The sequence below is a fragment of the Zeugodacus cucurbitae genome, chromosome 4 (assembly GCF_028554725.1).
Source record: "Zeugodacus cucurbitae isolate PBARC_wt_2022May chromosome 4, idZeuCucr1.2, whole genome shotgun sequence".
Classification (NCBI taxonomy): Eukaryota; Metazoa; Arthropoda; class Insecta; order Diptera; family Tephritidae; genus Zeugodacus; species Zeugodacus cucurbitae.
This window is the reverse complement of record NC_071669.1, coordinates 36,874,318-36,896,250: the sequence shown is the minus strand read 5'-3', so window position 1 is coordinate 36,896,250 and position 21,933 is coordinate 36,874,318. Positions and strand designations below refer to the sequence as shown.

The 21,933-nt window shown below is 39.6% G+C and overlaps 1 protein-coding gene across 2 annotated transcripts in view; it reads right to left on the bottom strand.

Annotated features, from left to right (window-relative positions):
• LOC105211553 (fringe glycosyltransferase) overlaps positions 1 to 21,933 on the bottom strand; it is an 80,038-nt gene that overhangs the window by 6,154 nt on the left and 51,951 nt on the right. For both annotated transcript variants that reach the window (XM_011183050.3, XM_011183049.3), the window contains exon 4: positions 17,857 to 17,959. In XM_011183050.3, the coding sequence (XP_011181352.2) occupies positions 17,857 to 17,959 (103 nt within the window). The remainder of the gene's footprint in view (positions 1 to 17,856; positions 17,960 to 21,933) is intronic.

Below are 21,933 nucleotides of genomic sequence, written 5' to 3'. Positions count from 1 at the left end.
CAATAATTTATAACCAGTTGAGCGAATGATTAATCTATTTGCTAAACACCTGAGCACAATTTCAATTCAATTCAATGAAATGCAGTCATAAATTCTCGCGCTAAACCACGCTTGGCGTAAGACCATAACACATGTGCGTGTCTGTGTTTTTGTTGTGATATTCGGAGAATATAATGTGGAATTATTCACTTCATGTAGACTTCATTATTTTTACAATAATGTGTTTCTTAATGACGCCTCTCTATTGACATAAGCTGGTGACGGGCAAACAAATCGCGCTGCAAACGCACGCGAAGAAGACCAGGGGAGACACCAAATTTGTTAAAGACGCCCGCCCGCGCCTTTTTGGGCACTTCATTACGCATATACATTTATTCGAGGTCTACGATGTTCAAATGACAATCAATCATCATCATCGTAATCACCAGCATTGCGCCTCAACAGTGAGGATTAACACCAGATTGTCCAGACTGCACTCTCACACACACACACACACCCACTCATATATACATATGTATGTATGTATGTATCAACACTAATGGACGCAAACCACAAAACATCAAGCAGCGAAAATCATGCAAGGCAACAGTCAACTAATTCGGGAGAAGGCGAAGAAAGCAAATGAGTGATTTTTAAAAGCGCAACAACAATGGATACCCGATAAACAACAACAAATTACACTTAAAAGCGCTTTATCTAATGATGAGCTTAGAATGGAAGAAAACCCATTTATACGGTATTTCATATTCATATGTCTGGATGTATAATATATAAAGCGTGTGTTTCTGCCTTGAGATTGTACGATTATAGACACACATCCAAACCTGCTAGCGCTAGTTAGATTTGGAATCCCACTGTGTGAGACAATTATTCCGTTGGTATTTGTTGTTGTTACGATCGGACCCAAAGCGAATTTGGATGATACAAATTGTGAGTGCAGGAGATTTATTTCGATAGATTTAATTTTGAGAGTATGTATGTATATGGTGTTATGGGTTTACAAGCGGCTTTGTTTTCACCGCAAAAAACCAACGAAAAATCAAATGAAAAATATGAATACGAAATGCATTCGCATTTAAATGATTCAAAAACAAAAAAAAAACTAAAGAATTACTCAGCCACACCTTTCGGAACCAAATTTTTAAATTGGAATGTCCATTTAATCCGCTCAAGGAATGAGTTATTTAAAACAGTGTTGGGACAGGGGTAAAACTGAGTTATGCTTTAATTCATTAGCTGTGGCACTTTGAGATTTTTCATTATTATTGTGGCTTTTTTCTAGTTCGAGCGCTAATAGTATTTATTAACTGCGAGATTTTGAAAGGCTGGCAATTTTAAATCAAATTTCCTGCTTTTGTCGAATGTAATGGAAACCAGTAGCGGTTCTTTGGTTTAAATATATGGTACATATGTATGTATATACGAATTCAACAAATTCCGCTTTCAATATTTTGGACATATTTTGGTTAATATTTGTTTGCTTATATGATAAAAACACAACGAAATTGAGATGAAGTTCGTCTAAGTTGATGTCGAAAATCTTTTTTAAACAAATTTTTTTTATCTGAGCGTGTTGATGTTCCATTGCCACGCTGAAAATCGAGAACTTTCAATTGCATTTCGTAGAGAATAGTGTATTGGTGGGCCTTGGAATCAGAGCCTATCGAGCCTTTACCGCCATTTTAGCGTAAGCGACAAAAACCAAACTTTACAGGAGAAGGTTTTTTTAAATACTTTTAACCATTAATGTGGTAGTAATTTAAAATTTCTCATACATTAATGCTTTTCAGACATTTACATATATAATTGAATGATAAACATCAACAGGGATAGGTCCGTTACGTCTTAAATTACTAGTTTCTATAAAAAACTAATTTTCGAAAAAATTGTCGCTTACGATAATTTGGCGGTGATAGGAAACTTTTTGAGAAAATAAGGTATTTTTTCAATAATTTTTTGTCAATATATACAAACATATATTATACTTCATTTCAACAATTTAGCATATTAAATATACATACATACATATTTAAACAGTATTGTTTCACAAATACCGAAAACTCAGCCGTTGGTACCTCATCTCACATGCAAACAAAATCTCTTGCCGTGGACATCATAACTCATTACCTCTCAAATCAATAAACCAAAATATTTCGATAGTAAATGGGTAAATCTAGTGAATGAACTAATGAAAAAGGAAAATATTAAAATTCTAATTTTGACAGAGTTTTAACAAAAAACTCACATTTTTAGTAAAATTTTCGCCATATATTGGCTCGAAAAAAATATTTGTCTATACTACTATTATTAAGAGGAAAGATTTGTATGTATGTTTGTAATGAATAAACTCAAAAACTACTGTGCCGATTTCAAAAGTTCTTTCATCATTAGAAAGCTACATTCACCCCAAGTAACATAGGCTATATTTATTGCTAGCATCTCAACTTTCTGGAAATAGTTCGCAGGTGAGGGTATCAAAAAGACTCCGTGATGGAGAATCTCAATCTGAAACTGAAAAAGAGAATGCTCTTCGTATCGCAATCGCGTGCCATAAAGTCGAGGAACGAGCGCTCGCAGCTACTTGCTCAACAAAATTTCAAAACCTATAACTTATAACTTTTGAAATGTTTGTTTAAACCCGTGCGAAGCCGGAACAGTCTGCTAGTAATAATATAAAAAAACTTCGTTTATTAACTAGATAATGATATTTCAAAGATATCTTTAAAACTATAACCAAATCGCTTCATAACTTTTCGAGAAATCGTGTCTACCGACTTGAAAAATTTTGTTTTAAGATAAACGCGTTTAAAGTTTTACAATCAAACTGACGTGGCGAAATTTCCAAAGGCTCTATCTGTTAGAATTTTACTCGGATGGATTTGATATTTTTGGATAATAAACATATTGTACGATAGTAAGGCAAAAAAAGTTTCTTAATTTCAGATTTTTGAAACCCACTCAACGCGAAATATGTTCAAAGAATTTTAATCAAAATTTGACATCGCTAAAGAAATACTTTTTTTGTCTGTTCAAAAGCTCTTGATTTGGCTTTGTCGCCAGCGTCATCTAGGGGAACATTAGTTCTCTCAGCAAACTGAAGAGAAAACTTTCGTAATATTTTATGCCTAGTAAAGCATTGATTTGATTTCAAAATCTATATAAACTTTCAAATATGTATATTGCCTCAGTTCAATTACTTGAAGAGAATGTATCGAAGGCCATTATCCGGTGGCAACGATGGATTTTAAGAATTTTTTGTTATTATATATTATTTGTATACATTCATTCTGGAAAGATATTGGTCACTGTCAGTTTTTAAGGGTGCTAGGAATAGGTTCCATGCAAGTCAGTATTCGAATTGCAAGGAATATTATCAGAATTGCTTGAGCATTCGAAAATATATCTAAATTGCGAGTCCACATCGTAATTTTCCGGTGTTGCATCCAGTTGGTGTCTCTGGTCGCGGTTGCCTACGTCAAAAGTAAAGTAGACCTGAAGAACTAAAAACACAAATGTAAGTAATAGCATCACATCAACTATGCAAATGCATTTCATTAAGTATTTACATCACCAAATACAGATACATAACTCGAGGATTTGCTCTTGAAATGTGTTTGTATGTTTGTTTGTATGTATATGTGTGCATAATGGCTTGTAATTTCGTCAACGAACAGTCGCGAGTCGCGGCAAATAAGTGGGTATTCGTTGACAGTTGCATGCACTTATGAGTGAATACATTTGTGAGTCGTATTTGGAGGCATGTGGCAATTGGCAATTGTTTGAAATTGATTATATTCCGCGCGCCAACACAACAGCGTTTAGGCAAAACCCCAACAACTAAACAGACACTCACACTCCCATATAAAGACAACCAAGTAGATAGCACGAAATGTGGAGCACATTATAATTGAGACAGAACGGATGTTGCGCCAACAACAATAGCAATAATAATCACATTAACACACGAGTGTACAATATTCTCACAAACTCACACACACACACACATACACACTAATACAGACAGAGACAGAGACACTTGTTTGCGCATTTGCGTTCTGACATTTGATTGCCAGTTTGGCTTTCTGAGCTGCGGCGGTTCCCCCGCCCGCGTGGGTAATTTGCCGGTAGCCGTTGTTGCTGCCACTTGTGCGCCACCGCCGCACAATCTTCAAATATCATTGTTGACAATATTGGCGGCGCGTCACCCGCTCTAACGGAGCAGTCTGAAATGTAGCAGACTAATTTCGTAATCATGCGGTGGCATTGATGCTGTGGGAGACTCTCCGCAACCGCTGTGGAAGCGTCAATCGGTGATTGTGTGTGTGTGACATTGTTTGTTGATGAGACACTCGATGCCATGGACGACCTTACCGCCGCTTAATTCAACTAGTTCGCTGTGCTTATTTGTATTTATTATTGATGCGCGACAGTTGTTGGAGTTTTTGTTGTTTCAATTAACATTACAAGTTATGTTGTTTGTGGGCTTCTGCGCAGGCTTAGCTCCAATGGTGCTCTTGATCCCACCACAATGAAGAGTGACATGTGTAAGTGTGTGTGAGCGTGTGTTTTTATGCGTAAATTACAATGCATCCGCTTTGTGCTTGTTCTTGCGCCAACATGCGTGTGTGCATTATTGCTTTTCTGTTGGAAATTGTCACCATAAAGCCACAGCAAGTTCGCCGATTATGTCCATAAGTGACACCGATTCAACTGCGCGGTGCTTCAGCGGTGAGACAAAACGGAAGAAGTGCTGCTAAATACCGTGAAATGGATATAGATGCCGTTAGACTCGCACACACACATATCAGTCATACATGATGGATGCGTGCGGCATAATTGAGCTGGAGTGGACTGATTGTCTGGGAATGAGTGACGTTATAGCTGTGAGAACCGTTTGCTGGGAACCGATTTGAAATCACTCGCAGTTACTCATAAACGCGCATTTAGTGTCACAGGGCTCAATGGATAAAACCGCACTGTTTTCTGGTGAAACCGCGGAGCCAAGAGTTGCAGTTGGAAATACAAATATGTGTGTGCAAACACAAGTTGCGCAGAGAAGTAAATTTTAATAGTTTTCAAATATTTTTCCAGTGCAAGTCTTTGTCATGTACATTTGTGAACTCGAAACTCTCTAAACTCTATATACAGAGCAACCGCTTCTAACGGACACCTCCGTACATTTTTCAATGCGTCATGTTTTAAATTAACTTTTTAGAACAAATGACCCTCCCTTAGTCTAGGTTCCTGGTCGCAGCGGAATTGCGGTAAGTTGTAAGGCTGATGAACTTTCAAGGTCAGGAACGTCAGTTTCAATATTAGTAGTATGTAGGAGCGCAGTCGCCAGATCCTTCCGGTCTACCGAGCTCTTCGCCCTCAGTAATGTTTATCTCTCCTTAGTTGTAAGAGTTCTTACTAGCCATTGTCCCATCAGGATCCACACTCTAAAATTCATACGAATCTAACACCTTAATTCGAGCCCGAAGATGATTTGCTGATGCAAAGATGTCTTAAATTTTTAGATAGGAGATTTGATGGGTTCAATTCCCGAACCAATTGACAAGATTTTAATGCTTCCACATTTCTACATTTTAAGCCATGATTTCAGCAACTGTCTTTTCTTGGAAATTCGGCTTTTTAATCCATAAAATTTGCATTCGAAATCAAAAGAATACTGTAACCTTATTATCAATAAAATGGAAATCATAAAACGCAATAAAATATGTGGAACGAGCTAATGATAAAAATGTGCAATCGCACATATGTATTTGCAATTGTCCTATTGTCTGTAAATAACTGTATTGTGAGCAGACAATAAGCTGCCGGTGAGCTCTTCTTCCTCCGCAAGGTGACTAACCATTGTGCTGCCGGAGCGTGTGTGGGCGCAAGCCAGTTTTGTCAGCGGTACGTGCCCAATGCAGCTCATCGCATACAAAAGCGGCTGGCGTAACAACGCGGCAGCTGGCTGTCTGAGTGCGAATAATTCACAAGGCAGTTGAATATATCATCAATTAGGCAAACGTGCGGCCGACAAGTCAAACGAAAACACATAATTGCACTTGAAAATGGAAATCCATATGTGTGTGTTTGTATGTCATTGTGGAGAATATAGGATTCACACATACATTGTATAAAAATACATATGTTTCATTTCAATGTAAATGCTGCGAGCTGCGAAAGTAGCCAATAATGAAATGATTGTCCATATATGTATATACATTGTAGTTTAATTGTATATATATACATACATATGTATAATTTATGTAAGTACATATGTACATATCTACTCAGCGTTGGGCGCGCTTTAATTGTCTGGAGCACTTTTGATTCATTGTCAACGGGGTATTGTCGATTATGCCGCTACGGATGTCAATTGTTGTATAACAATTGCATTGGTTGTTTATTTTCTGGCTTGAAACGTGCCTTAACCCAAATTAGAAGTCATACGCAGACACATGTATTTACCTTTGTGTCTCAGTGTATGCATATTTGTGGTCCGTTTTTAAAGAGGTAAGAAAAAACCTCTGTGTTTATTTTTGTTTTTGTAAACGTTATTAAACCATAGCAGCATATTAGAATTAACGGTTTAATTTGAGATATGCCATCTGATCAAATTGGTAACGTACTCATCAATTCGAACCCGAAACCTTCTTCTCTAGACAAGGAGCGCTGTTCTTTGAATTCAGGTGAAGTTTGAACGAGATTTGAGATTTTAATATATTAAAAAAATGGGGGGCGTGAGATCGTAAAACATTTCCCCAGACGAGTCAACCATTTACCTCTGTTAACGACAATGCTCGGAAAGCATCGTATTGGCATTAGATGGATGACAAAGTCACCCATAAACACTGCCGAATCAGTTCAAAACAATTTAGTACTAAAGGATCTGAACTTATCCATGAAGGAACTTCGAGTAGAGATCGCCATTCACTTCAGTTCATCTACTTCCTTCTGTATTTCCAGTTTTCACAAAGTCTGTAAGGATGGCTTTTTCATAGGAACACATATAACATTTGCCTTCACAAACCATGTAGCAAGCGCCTAGTGAAGCGACCGCTCCCGGTTATTATGACATTTTACGAAAAGTTGACTGTAATTGATGAAATTTATATTTTAAGTGAATGCCTTGGCCAAGCTTTAATGTCGCTTCTTTCCTTATGCTTCGTCTTCTAAATTAAATGCAATTTGCGCAACTGAGTATGTTGGAAAGTTCGCCCTGCAGTTACAAGACTCCTGGAACCACATACTTGGGCACATGTACTTGCCACTTGCAGCAAGCACTTGCACTGGTCAGTGGCAGCAGGAGTTACGGCACCAGTCAGTCAATGTTTACAGCTGCGGTGTGAAGGCAAACAGCAGTAGTCGTAACCCTCAGCTGAGCCCAGAAAGTTGCTGCCACTGCTGCCGATGCAGCTATGTTCTTGTTGCAACACGCCGTAATTACCGGCTACGTACCAGCTAATTAACCTCTTTTTCTCGCCGTGCTGGCTGTGGCTGACTGGTTGTTGCTGTTACTTCAGCAACGGCGTCTTGCCCGAGGCTTGAGGAAGGTGAAGTCCTCCAGGGTCTTAAAATACGAGTACATATGGAGCGCTGCTTAGGTTGAATGCCACTTGATGCCACCGAAGGTAGTAGAAACAGCAACAACAAAAACCAGATTACACCTGCCACAATCGTAGTGGAGTGTGCAACAGCCACAGCCACAAGGTGCACAACTCCTGCCGCATATGGACATGAGTACAGCTTGTGGGTTTCCAAGATGCTTGCACTTTGCTCGGCACTTGGCGTACGGCTGGGCACACTTACCGCCACAACTGCAATAGCAACTACGTTTGGCACAGCAGCGGCTACTGGCGGTCATCAACTGCGCAAGCGCTACTAGGTCCACACTTCGGTTCGAAGCCAGGAAACGACGTGCAAAAAGTGCTTGCCACACACTTGTTTTGCCGCTCTTGCTCCGTTTCCATTTTCCCTAGTAATAGTGACTGTTTGTTGTTGCTTAGTGGCATGTGCACAGCGGTGACTTTAATTCCGGCCAACACAAGCCAGTTCATGAGCTAATTCCTTAAGCTCATATTAGCCCCACCGACTGTTGGTAAATAGTTAGTACACGTCGCAATTGCCACACATACACACACACCCACTCTTGGACACGCAAACGCACATGCAATTCTTCAAGTTGAGAATACAAATTAAACACACTCTTATTGTCGTGTTGCGTGTCCGATGAAGCGCCACGAAATAATAGCAAATTGTCAACGACTTTAAATCGCCGAGTTTCTCTGGCGAGGAGAACGCTGGCGGCGAGCGATTAGTAGCGCCATTTTGTTCTGCGCTTGCGGCAACTAATTGCGGCGTTTGATTGCCGTTCTAGCGTTGCATGCCACACAATATTCAGCGCATTCCGGCACTGCAGAATCATTTGTTGCACGTATTAATTTGCCTGTCGCAAAATGCGCGCAACTCTGATTGCCGACACCGTTACAATAGCAGTGTGGCCGGCCGCAGCCAGCAAGTTGCACACAACACTAATTACGATTGTATGCCTTCCGTCGGCACCCAGCATTAAGTCCCCACACAAGCACCGCCAATTTTTTACCTCTCCTCCTGCCATACACGGCCAACCGATCGCTCGCATTCCAGCAGCAGTTGAAGCAGCCAAGCGTACTGAACCACACCACACAAACCACATTTGCCACTAGCCACAATAGATGGGAGCTGCGCGGCATTGGTGATGTGTTGGTGTTGGTGATGGCGACAGCGACAGCGACTGTACCCGTGACTGTGGAGATGATGGCGTTTGCTTTTTATGAAGCGTTTCTTTTTCTCGCTGTGACATTGCGAGCCTCCACAACAGCTACACAGCCGCAACTGTTGTTGTGACTTGTTGGGGTTTGTGTTTTTGCGTCTGGTGATTGCTGTTTGATTCTCACGCACTGACACTAAGAACTGGAGCAGTGGCCATGGACTCACAGCTCCAACAGCAGCACGACGTTGCATTCGCAATCGAATTCGAAATGAAAACGGTAGAGCTGATGAAGTTGATGGAAATGCACTCACTTATTTACTTGGGACCTCGGCGGTGATTTGATGGCCACCTCTTCCGGTTGGCATTTGTAGTAATTGAAAAACATAAAATCTACACTAAAGTGGTTGATGTTAGGGGAAATGGGCTTCAATGGAATAACATCACTTCAATTGAGTGCATAAACAAAAAAATGTAAACACTTATCCATGTACATATAGGAGTTAAGAGACGCAGAGCTTTACGAAGATCAGAGATAAAGTCGCTTATGACTGACACATCCTTTCTCATATCAATAAAGACTTTCTTGATCATTACATAGTTAAATTCGCTAGCTTATGTTTTAGAACAGAATATGAACATGAATTCGAAACGGAATTAGTTTCAAAGTAGTACTAGTAGTCCATACCCCAACATTTCGTATAGTTACTTTGACTCCCAGTAGGCTCATTTCAAATCATAATTCTCCAGAACTCCATAATTAATAAGTTCTTTGCATCTGATGGACCTTTCGATAAGTTGTCCTTAATTAATGACAGGCCCCACGCGCGAACTTGTTTATCATCTGGTGGGATTGGCTATCATAATTTAATCAGTTGAATTCTTTCAGATGATCTCTAAATGATATGAAAACTTGAAAGAAGCAAATTGACGAAATATCGACTGGCCATTGAACTCTTTTAAAAGTATGAGCATAGAACTCGTTACAAATAGAGGGAACCTTCTCTCATGGTTGGATCGAAAGACCACACTACGCCGGAACAACCGTTAATTGACGAAAGTTCTCGAATATCTGTGCCTCGGTCAACGGTAGCTTGGCTTTATAAGGCTTTGTATTATATTATTAAAAGAGAACCAATTGAACGATTTTAAAGGTGTTGCAGTGATTTCATACATACATAACAAATATTCTTCCATAGAAATGTGCATTTCATATTTACCGCATTATTTTCACTTTGTGCATTTCTCCTGCACGTACTTGCGTCATTGCTTTCGTTTGACCTCAGCCGTGACTGCAAGCGCATTTGCAACAATTCCATCCACATTGCCGCAACAGCTGAGCTCTGAGCTATAATTCGCAAGAGTAAAGTCAAGAACGGTCACGGCTGCAAATACAATTCCACGCCGATTGTGAATATTCATACTGGAATACATAAGAATGCACAGATCCACAAATTGCCGTAGAATATATGTATAAACTGTGCCCCGTTGCATTTAAGTGCATATTGTACTCGTATATGTATGTATCTATATATAATGCATATTTATGACCGCTCGAGTGACCACTGCGCCGCGCTTCCTCGCAGACACCACCGTTGCGCTTGGCTTGGCAGCTGCGTCCACAAATGTAAACTAATGCAATAATTCGCCATGAAATTATTATTTTCAAAGGTGATGCTTACGAAACTTGTTACAAAGCATGTGGCATCCATGTACCATATATATGTACGTATGTCATTGTTGTTGTTTTTATATTACCTTGTTTATTGTTTTCAAAAATTCATAACAATTTCATATTTCCTGGTCCATTCTCTACTGCAGCGCCGACAGAAAGCTATGCATCTGACTTTGGCTACAGCTGTGGACCGGCTGAAATTAATGACATATGAATGTCGATGGTGCATATATTAAATTACATCTCTATATTTCACTAAAAATTATTTAAACAAAGTCAAAATACAAATTTGTCAAAAATGATCTTGTTCGACTTTTTCTGGAGGGTACTCATGAAAGCCGTATCCCCTTTAGTTCAGATTGAGAACACGACTGTATTATTAAGTCATATATGTACCCATGATGTGATTGTAATGGAAAGATGGCAATGTTTACATTCAATACCATTATTAACAAAATGTTAAAATGATCGGCTTCAAAACACTTTAATTTTTGGTCTTTCAAGACTAAGAGAAAAGGAAACTGAAAAGTATCTACACCACGTCTGATATTAAATAAATTTGTTCAAAACTAGGAAATTAGTTGTATAAGTAATCTAGGTTAGAAAACATCGCTGAAATACCTCTCGAGTCTGTTTCAGTTTTATAACTATTTTGTCAGTTGATATAGAGCTACAACTAAAACTGTGGCGTCTAACAGATAGCGAAAGGTTGTATTAATTAATTTCATTATAGGAGTATATACAGATAGTGGTCACTGTGAGTATATCACATTAACAATTTCATTAGAATTGAAACCATTTTCGGTACCACTGATGTTGTGTGCTTCCTTCGATATACGAGTACTCGCAATTACATTACTACCAAGGAGGCTCACTTGGAGCATATTGACACACTGACATGCAGCCTAGTCTGGAACTTGCGACTTAGCGCCAATCTATGCCACAGGAATTTCTACTGAAATCTCAACACAATCAATTTAAGAGAAACGGGAATTCTTGTCGAACATTTTGGGTGCCAAAGTGCCAAAGGCACGAACTCAGCCCAGAAAACATGTCAACCGCATAGCAAAGCTAACTGAAAACAATAACCAAATTGCAACAATGAAAGAAAAAATACTTCAACGAGTAGTCAACAGCAACCACACACACACACACACACACCTACCAAGCACCGTTTTAGCTACGAGGCAGGCAAAGGCATGGAATGCTGCCTAGGCGCGCAGACAGCCAAGAGCCGAGAAGTGGCGATTGGGCGACAACCGCTCTTAAGCAATTGTCCACCAGCAAGAGTCACGCTGCTGTTGTTGCTGCTGCTTGTTTTCCAACTGAACTGTAACCGAGTCAAAGCTGAGTCCACCACTGTCGACACTGGAGCAGTTCAAGTGACACCTGGGCATTTGTATGTTTGTGTTTGATATTTCTTTTGGTTTAGTATTCCTTTTCCAATTAGTCTCAGCTGCTTTTTTGCTTCGAGTTTTACACACCTTCAACGCCGCGCTCTTGCCACCGCCAGTCCAGCATTGACGTTGTCGAGCAGGCCAGGCGCGCCACAGTCGAACTGTCGAATCAACTCCAATTACGGCACAAGCGGATTTATCGCTGTTGTCGTTCAGCATTAGACATGCCACACCAGCAGCGGCGACAACAGCCAGCGAGACATGCAAACGTACAAAACGAAGTCGCCAACGAGAAAAAACAACAACAACCCAGTCACTGTGAGCAACCGCACTCGCGCGTTCTACGCTGACAGCTGGCCAGCCGCGCCGCAACTCGAGAGCCGGCTATGGTTAAAGTGAAAGTTGTAGTCACGCTTTGGCCACTTTAATGGGCCAACACCCAGTGCAAAGCGCAGTCAGCGCAACACTAATCTCGAAAAGAGTGTAACAAAAAGAAAAACTGCGCACCCAAAGTGCAATGAAATTCATCGATCGCGTCCTTCAGCAAACGCTAATCAATCGCTCATTTAAAATGGTGCAATGGTTGTTGGTGTTGTTGCATGTTGCTGTTTGCTTTTGCCTAGCTCGTGTTGTGCTGGTGAATGTACACAGTTTGAAACAAAAACAATTCAATGTTTAGCTGTACAGATAAATCAGTTAGTAACTGTTCTTTCATATATTGCATGCATAGCAGCGCCTGCGATTTCAATCAACTGCACGGAGAGAAAAAGTTTGCTAAATTTTAGAACGAAAGTCCAAAAATACGGTTTTAATTTATTTCAAATAAAGGTCGTTTTGTTAAATTTAAATTTATTATTCTTCTTTACTGACGTAGACAGCGCTTACGCGGTTATAACCGAGTTAGCAACAACGCATCGATCACTTTCATAGCTGGAGTGTTTTCATCCATTCGAACATCTATTTAACAACAAATTTAACCGACCATTTTAAAAGCCTATTAGGATGCGTCACTGCACTGCTCAATTTATTTATGATCATCATCATCATTTAAAAGCAACAACACAGTTATCCAGTCGAATTCAATACGAGAGATGTACATATGTTGACCTATACCCATTATACCAGGTTATTGTCTTTATACCAGTTGCTTGTTCGATTCGACACTCTCCAAACCCAAGCTTAACTCATTCAGTAGAAAAAAACTTGATTTGCTTTTACAAAGTTAATTTGTAACTGGTTTTCATATTTTATTCTTCGTGAGATCATAATAAGTATAGTAAAATCTATATTTGAGGTAAAACTCTGATGAAAACATAACATTGTCTTTAACGAAAAGCGACAATTAGAGGCTGAGAGGTGGATTTGTAGATGATCTGAAATTCTCACTCAAAAAATTTGAAATCGTTTTCTCTACGATCAAATAAAGCTGGATGAATAAGGGAGTATTTGGTAAGCCAATGATTGGGTTGGGCAACAACATACTTGGAGGTCAGTAAATGCCCATATTAATTGTGCTGTGTATTTATTTTTTAATTGTTATAATATTAAATCGAAAAATTTCGCAACGCAATTAATATTAATTTATTGCAACCCAAGCGGCCAAGGTTCTCGACTGGCTGCACCAGTTCTGGTCTCACAACCAAAGCTATAAATAAAGGCTGACATGCTTACTAATAGGTGTGGCATAAGCTGTTGCAACAACTTAAACGTAATCGACTGCGGGCAAAATTAAAAAAGTAACAAATAAATATGCTGATTTTATCGGTTCCAATCTGCGTTATGAAAGTCTGAATTTAATAGCTCAGCTGCCAGCTCGCAAACCAGTGTTTACTTTGGCAACTGTGCAGTAGATTTGGGTGTACGGTTGCTTGTGCCCAGCTGAAAGTCATAACTCGAACATAAATACCGGCAAATCAGTAAATCAATCTCTTAGCCAAATGCCACAAATGCAAAACTGCAATGCTTTGTTGCAAAGCGGAACTCCAACGGCAGTCAACTCCGTCGTGCTTTGTTTGCTCGCAATAACAGGGAAGGGGGCGCACTGCGTCGGAGGGAAATAACTTTTCATTTTGTAAAATGTTGGTCACGTGCACTTCTTGCAGGCAACACGTGAATCAACAGCAAAGCTATACATTTAACCATTCACATGCGCACATGCGGTCTCATAGATGCAAATGCAACTCCGAAGTTGCCAAAGTGGGCAGCAACAGCTGCCACAAAGTGCTCACATGCTCGAATACTTGTGTACATTCTTTTCAATATGCCAGCTTGTATATGGAGCTTTGCAAATACACAATGCTCGAAATTATTGGTTACGTTGCAATAAGATTGGCCAATCCATGTACTAGACACCACAGCAATATTGTGGTAGCGAGTGCAGTTGCAAACTATTTGCATAGCTCCAGCCGTATTGACGTTTTACAAATCGGCGGCACCGTAGGAAAAACTGTAATCAGCCACAAAAGTCTCTGGTTTCAAACTGTTACTAATTCGGAGAATTATGAAATCTAAGAGACTGGAGGCTAATTAAACTTATTTTTAATATTCTAAAAATTTAATAAATAATTTTTAATAAATTGCAGATTTGTTTTGAATTCAGCTATGTATGTATGTATTATATATTGCTTCTTGTGCTTACAAAATTGAAAAATCGTAGACTTGTGATTTAAAGAAAAATATCTCAAAAATTAATAAAGAAAGTATAGTTTATCTCTAATGAATGCCATTTTTACATAATTTCATGCAGCTAAAACATTTTCCCGCAGGGTAATTAGGATTATATGTGCTCTATGGTAGTTACGCTCTTGCTACCAAAAATTACTTTTTAAAATTCGCCTCCTAAAGGATGACTATTCCTAGTGCCGGCACTCGATCTAGTATCGCAAAGGACCAAAACTGGGCTATTTGTGGCTTATTGGCCTACCAGACTAACCTAACCATTAAATGTGTATCTTTGAGACAGTAACAAGTTTGACCAAATATTTATAGGCTTTTTTCCCTGGAAGTGACAATGTAACCCCCTTTAAATTTTACTTGTATTGATTTTTTTGTAGTACTTATTTGACTCATCCGGTTTAATTTTGATAAACTTTGTTTCAGCACAACCATACAAAGGATTGATGTACTGCTTAGACGAAAGTTCGAAAAAGGTGTATTTTGACTTAATTTATTATAGACATATATTTTCATTAAATAAAAATATACATTACTTAAATTAATTTTTTTTTAATTGCATTTTATAATTGCAGGCCGTTTTCGATTCGTCGCATATATGTTAGTTTTGTTTGAGATAAACTGAGCTGTTATAACATGTGACTTCAATTGACAAAGCCAATCAATTGAATTTGTTCGATTCATCACTATCCATACAACAAAATGACTTACGAAGCGTTCCAGTGTCAACAACTTGCAATTCTTTAAGGTTTATGAGACATATTCTAAAGTAAGCAAGTCTAATATATCTTAACAATTGTAGAACACTAAATTAAACTCATTAAATATGGAGCAGACATACAGTTAGAATGAAATTACTACTATTCTTGTGATTGCACCTCATCTGATTAACCAGTGAATCAAAGAAGTAATCAAATTGCAATGTCAGCGCTTAATCTGATAGAGCTTAAAGCCCATTTGCCAAGAAGCATACTATTCTGAATAGATGAATGGCGTAGACACAGCGCACCTTTGCTTCGAGTTCACCTAAGATACTCGCATGCATAATTACGTAAGCAGACACTCGATGCCGATGCCGACGTTGTTGCTGATGATGATTTAATGGATTGCTTGTTAAGTTTATGGTGCAGGAGAAATGGTGCGCTGTTGAGATTCCACCGAGTCATTTCGTGTAATCACCGAGGCAATTGACTTTGGGCTCGTTAAAGTTGGCAACTGCAATAATTTTGCCATCAATTCCATCAGTTAAATAGAGTGTCCTACACATGAAGCGGCATGCAACAGTGGCAAGCGCCTAGTCTGTGGCGGTGTGAGCTGCCAGTATGTGAGTGACAGCAAAGAAGGGGGCGGTGCATTCATTCGAATGCCGCTCATTCGCACTTCACTAGACACACTAGCGAGGAGCCTCTTTTCTATTATGTACAACACAAAGTATATAATTTGAATTACCGCAGCTTTTATTAATACGCGCCGGTGAAAGCCTTAATTGGTCTTAAGCAGGCGACAGCACAGGAGAAGTGGCTCATCGTACATAATTCAAAAGTCGATTGCAGATTGCAACACTGCTGACTTCAGCAAAACACCGCAGCATGCATATGAACGTCGGTGAGGGGTTGCGATGAATTAAGGCATCACTGTCAAGTGACAGACCGCCTACGATGGCAACCCTTCCTTCTAAACAACAGTCAAGCTTGTGAACTTTGACTTGTGACACATGTCACAGGCAACTACTCTGCGAACTTGTAACATGCCACGTACGTGCGAACATGCGTGTGCAACAAGGTGCATGTCTGTGCGTGTGCTTTAAGCCCGTAATTATGCGATCGATCAAATGCAAATCACCACCACAATGCCACTAGCAACATCGCAAGGCCAATGAACCACGCTGCACCCGCCTGCCGTGAGTGCAACCTTTCTGCAAACGCCGGTGGGCTACTGCATGTTCATATGTTTGTATTATGTGTGACAGCAACAATACGGCAATGACAATGGCTACGTGGCTCCTCACCTACCCCGCGCAATGCTGCTCTGCTCCATCAGTGCACCATCCGCCCCATTCGAACCAGTGTCGGTTGTTGCACTCGCCGCAGCTGTTCTGGCGTTGCTCAGCCGCTGCCGCAATGCAATCGATGCTCGCTTTATCTATTCATAGGTTTCGCGTACTATTCGTGAGTGTTTGTGCGTTGGCGATGGTAATTTTATATGCAGATGCGGTCAACAGTTTAGCCGCAATGTTGCACACAAACTTGTTGTTGTGGCTGCTATTGTTGTTGCTGTGGTTACCCTTGCAGTCTGCGTCGCAATGGAGGGACTCACCAGTCGCTGGTGTTGGACAAGGCACAACACAATAGCGAGAACTGTAGCTGCGAAATTGCTGCTGGGAGGCTGTTGCTGCAACATTTAACCGGCTTTTGTTAATGCAAGCGCAAAGCAAACAATGGATTAAAGGCGAAAATCCATGCAATGCGCATTTAGACGATTTTAAAATTAATAAGTGGAACATTTTTACTCAGGATGCGAAGTAAATTATTTGGCAGATATATAATATGAAAAGCTAATACTAAGGGGGATAGGGTCATGCGTAGAAGTTCACGCAAGTGAAGAATGTTTTTGACTGCCATTCACTTGGGAGTGCATATGGCTCAACCAGCTCACGACTTCCGGCCTTAGACCAAGTATCCTCTGAGTAGCCACAAAAAAAGCCGTTTGGAGGCCAGCTAGAGTGAGAAGTGGTTGTGCATAGGGGTTGGAACCTACCACATAAAAAAACCAACCCAATGAAAAGCCTATTCAATTCTCGTACGAGAAACCCCACTTTTGATGACGACCACCGCAAACGTTTTAAGGATCATGATTTGAGGACATGTATCTGTAATGTACGGATACTTAATTGGGAAGGTGCCTCTGCCCAGCTGGTTGATGTCCTCATACGACTAAAGGCTGGCATCACCGCCAATCAAGAGTTGCGATGAACGGGACAAGGACGGAAGAAGGTGAGTCCTTGTGACATCTACTTCAGCGGCCATATAAAGGACCTCAAACTTGGTGTGGGATTTGTGGTGGGAGAGAAACTCCGTGGCCGAGTCCTGAACCGAGCATTCACCCCGGTGAATGAACGTCTAGCCAAAATCTGCATCTAAGCGAAGTTCTTCCACATATCGTTGATTTGCTACCACGCCCCAAATTAATGAGCATGGCTTACACGAAACAGATCTACTACAAAATTCGTTAAATTTTAAAAGATAAGACATATGACACCCCAGTTTTTATGTCAACAAAATATGATAGACCCATACCCGCACGCATCACTGCCATTTGATATAAATAAGTAAATTTAACTGTTACAAAAAAGATAATTTTTGACTTACTTCTTTCCACTGGCCAGGAAGACATCCAATTCCGCCGACATTTTGCAGCACAAAGCTTCCTGAAAGTGTCCCTGTGAACAGTTTGTGTTAATTAGATGTCCCTCTGCAAGTAAACAAATACCAAAAGAATCATGATTAAAGCATATCACCGAAAATCAGCTTAATTAGTGATAAATTCTCCACCAAATAAATATGAGTAAATAAAAAAGCAAGGCAAACATGCCGGTTAAGCAGAGGCAAAAACGGTAGCTAATGCCATGGCGCATGCGCGCACAACAGTCACATATGGCCGAACGGACAAGCGGGCAGAGCCGCGGCACAGTCACAGAACTGATCTCAAAATGTTCCCAGCGCCGGAGAATCGTACCGAGTATGGAGCTTATCTGCGTAGCTTGGCAGCGACTGATACGGACAAAACGCCGTACACAGTCGCGAATGCCCGCGCAGTCATACCGCAAGTGCGTGCCCCATACGCCATACATACACCTTAATTGGACGAAAATTGTTGGAATATTTAAAATCGCCTCTTGGCACAATCCTTATACATATGTACACATATGTATATGGTATGTATACCCTGACTGGGTTGCTCCTTTGCCGCACCGCTTATTAAAAAGCGAAACCATTTGAGATGACGAAGATTTACGCATATTGGCGCACACACAAATACATATGAAGGTTAATGAAAAAAGACTAAGAGAACTTGGCGCAGCAAGAGAACAAAGCGGAGAAGTGACAGGCTGGGCAAATCAACGGTCGCAGGAGGATACATACATTTTTCAAAATCCAACGCGCGTTTAACAAAAATTCAGTGGGCATGTTGTAGTCCTAATCAAAATTCCGTTTGGATGCTTGAATGTGATGCGGCTGCCGCGAACACACGCCGATGTCTCTCTGCATCACCACCGCACACTGTGTTACCGCTCTTTATTCCACATTCCCTCTCATGCCACAGACTGTAGTCCTCCCCTAGCGGCTAGTCGGCAGCCACACTGGCTGGCAGCCTGACTAGTTGACGGGCCGGTTGGTTCGTGGCTTGCATTGCGCTCGGTTCTGTTGTGAGCCACCTCCAAGAATGCGATAAACGATATTTCGGTAATGACACAAGACTTGCCGAAACCAGATCTTCTTGCTGATTTTTAATTTATTATGCGAAACTCAACAATAACTCCAGAGTTGTGTGTGTGTCTTCAAAGCAACCAGTTGACAGGGGCGATGAAGACCGTTGAAGGTTCCTCATTAGTCTGTTCAAAATGGTATATTAATCAAAATACCGAAATGTGACAACAACAACAATACAACAACAGCGGGTTAAAGCAATTTGCAAGGAACGATGGAAGATTGTTTCAATAATCGAAGGAGAAAAACGGAGTATAGTGGGTAGAAAGAAACATCCTTAAGCTATTGAACGAAGTGCCTGCAGAAGAGGTGAAAACCCCTGTACTTAAGATAAATCATTATCTTTTTTAAGTTTATAGAGTCATATAATGAGTCTCTTAAAAGAGGAATAACTTATTATTTATATTAACGGTAATGAAAATGGTACTTCACTAACAAACCTTTGAGCAACGCTCATCTTATTCCGAAAACGGACTTTGGAAACTTCTTTATGCACAGAATATTCTTTTCGTCAATCATTAGCGTCCAATAGTATTAAGTTCTTATAAGAATAAGCTAGCTAAATCGGGAGTGGGTACATGTAATCATTTCAGTCTGATTTAAATAATGGTGGTTATACTCGTTGTTTGTGTGGTAAATACTAGTGAAAAGAACACAGTTCAAAGAAAGCACTCATTACGTTAACCAGCAGATATCTGACCTGCTTTCAAATTCGTATACAAGTCGCTCTATATGTTTCCTCTATTACTCTATTACTCATGTGAGGCGATTACAACAACAACAATAATCACAACAAGCCGTTAACAAGGGAACAACAATAAACCCAAACATGTCTTCTCGCCCACAAAATATAAAATCGACGATGCGACAATCAGCCAAATCGAAAATTGATGTGTTGACATTTGTTACAAAAACTGCCGAAATCGGAGGTCAGCGGAGCGATGTGAGCGCGTCATTGGCTGACCGCTGAACCGAAAGTACGCTAAGTTGACGCATGAATCAAGTAATCAGGCACACATACACACGCCTAGCCTCGCCATATGCGTTCATTTGATTGCTTTATGTACGAACCTAGGTGTGTTCGATACCAGGAAAAAATAAAAACTGCGGTGATAAATGGGCGACGAAATTGATTAATACACACGTGTGCGGCAATTGGACGGCACTTTAAGTAACAGTTTTTGTTTGTCTACTTTGTAAAATCACTGCAACACACACACATGATATACATATATACATATGTATGTGAGTAAACATTCCCATATGCACTAAAAGACGTTGCAGTTCAGCTCATTCCGCATTGATTCGTGTCTGCTTGCATTCGACTGTAGTTGGAGCGCAAACGTCAAAAGAGCGCCTCGTAAATCAACGCAATTAAAATGGTAAATTAACAACTCCTAAATCGAATTTAATGAACGCCAATGTAAGGAACTTCATTTAAAGCGACATAAAACTTAAAGTCAGCCGAAGTGCTTAACTCGAGTGGGTATTTTAGTATTCACATTCGTGGCTAGATTAAAGCTACAGCGGTTCTCTCATAGAAAGTCCGAGCACTAGAAATTCGCTCATTTTTAAATCTTAAGAAAATGCTAAAAAACTGAACTTATGGTCTTGAAATACAATTTAATATATCGTGATAGACTCCACTCACAGCGAAAGGGCAAGTCCATGTTCATTAATTCGATGATGTTTTTTTGCTACCGAAGAATATTTCATACCGCTCCTACAACAGTCGGGTCTGTGTTAGTGGAACAGACAAGAATGTTTTCTTTACAGTGATTACAAAAGATTGGATATTGTCAATTAATAAATATGAAAATGTTAATAATTATAAGAAAATGAGGAGTACAAATTCTCATAAATTCGTGGCGATCGCAATAACAATGTAAAATCATTGTGATTTAAAATCATCAATATCGCTCATCACTAGTTTCAATCAACAAGATTACTCTAGTTTAAAACATAGTATGGAGAAAACAAAAACAAAAACAAACTTAATTTATTTATTTACAATATTCAAGGTATTTATGAGATATGTAATTATATTTTTTTGTTATCAAAACGAATATTCTTCAATAAAAAACCTTCTATATAAACTTAAACCAAACGAAGAATTAAAGCTGTTTTATACTGTAACATTTTTCTGACCACCACTGTATATAAACTCCTGAGCATACATATGTATATGTACATATATATAAGTTTACTCAATCGGCTGTAAAACTGTAAACCATTTGCGTACGAGTTGAGTTAGTGATTGATGTGTGAGTGACTTAAAACCGTCGCGTTCCCAACACACAGATTCGAAACGAATTAACGCGCCTCCTCAAAGACACTCACTTAAGTCAGTCAAACTGCATCGATGAGCTAATGATGTCCACCGATACTTATCTTCGCATTGGAGTTAGCTTTGTAATTGGGTTTGTTGTAATCATCACTTTTATGGCCTTCCTACCAGTTAGTCGTTTATATATGCACATATATATGCACCGGTTGATTTACGATACAACTACAACAATCACACAATTAAACCAAAACGCGATGGTTCATTTTAAATACCTTAATTGTCAGTTAATGAAATTCGAATAGTTCGCGGCATAGAGAAGTATGCATTGCAACAACAAATAGTTTTATTTGTTTTTGGTCTGTAGCTACAAGTGCCCAGACAAGTTTGATAAGATATTTAGGAAAGACACAATAACAAAGAGTGAAAGCAGCAATTAAAGTAGGAAACGAATAGCGGGAAATTAACAAGCCACTTAAGAACAGTTAAATTAAATTTAATGAATAACTAATCGAAATACAGAAGTTGTTTTTAATAGATTTTATTGTTACTCCTTTTAAGAGACATTGAAGAAAAAACTTGTAATTCACGAAATGATAATTTACTAAATCTGGTTCACTTTATTCTTCATTGCTAAAAGAACGTTTTGAGACTCAATGATTTCAATGGAAATG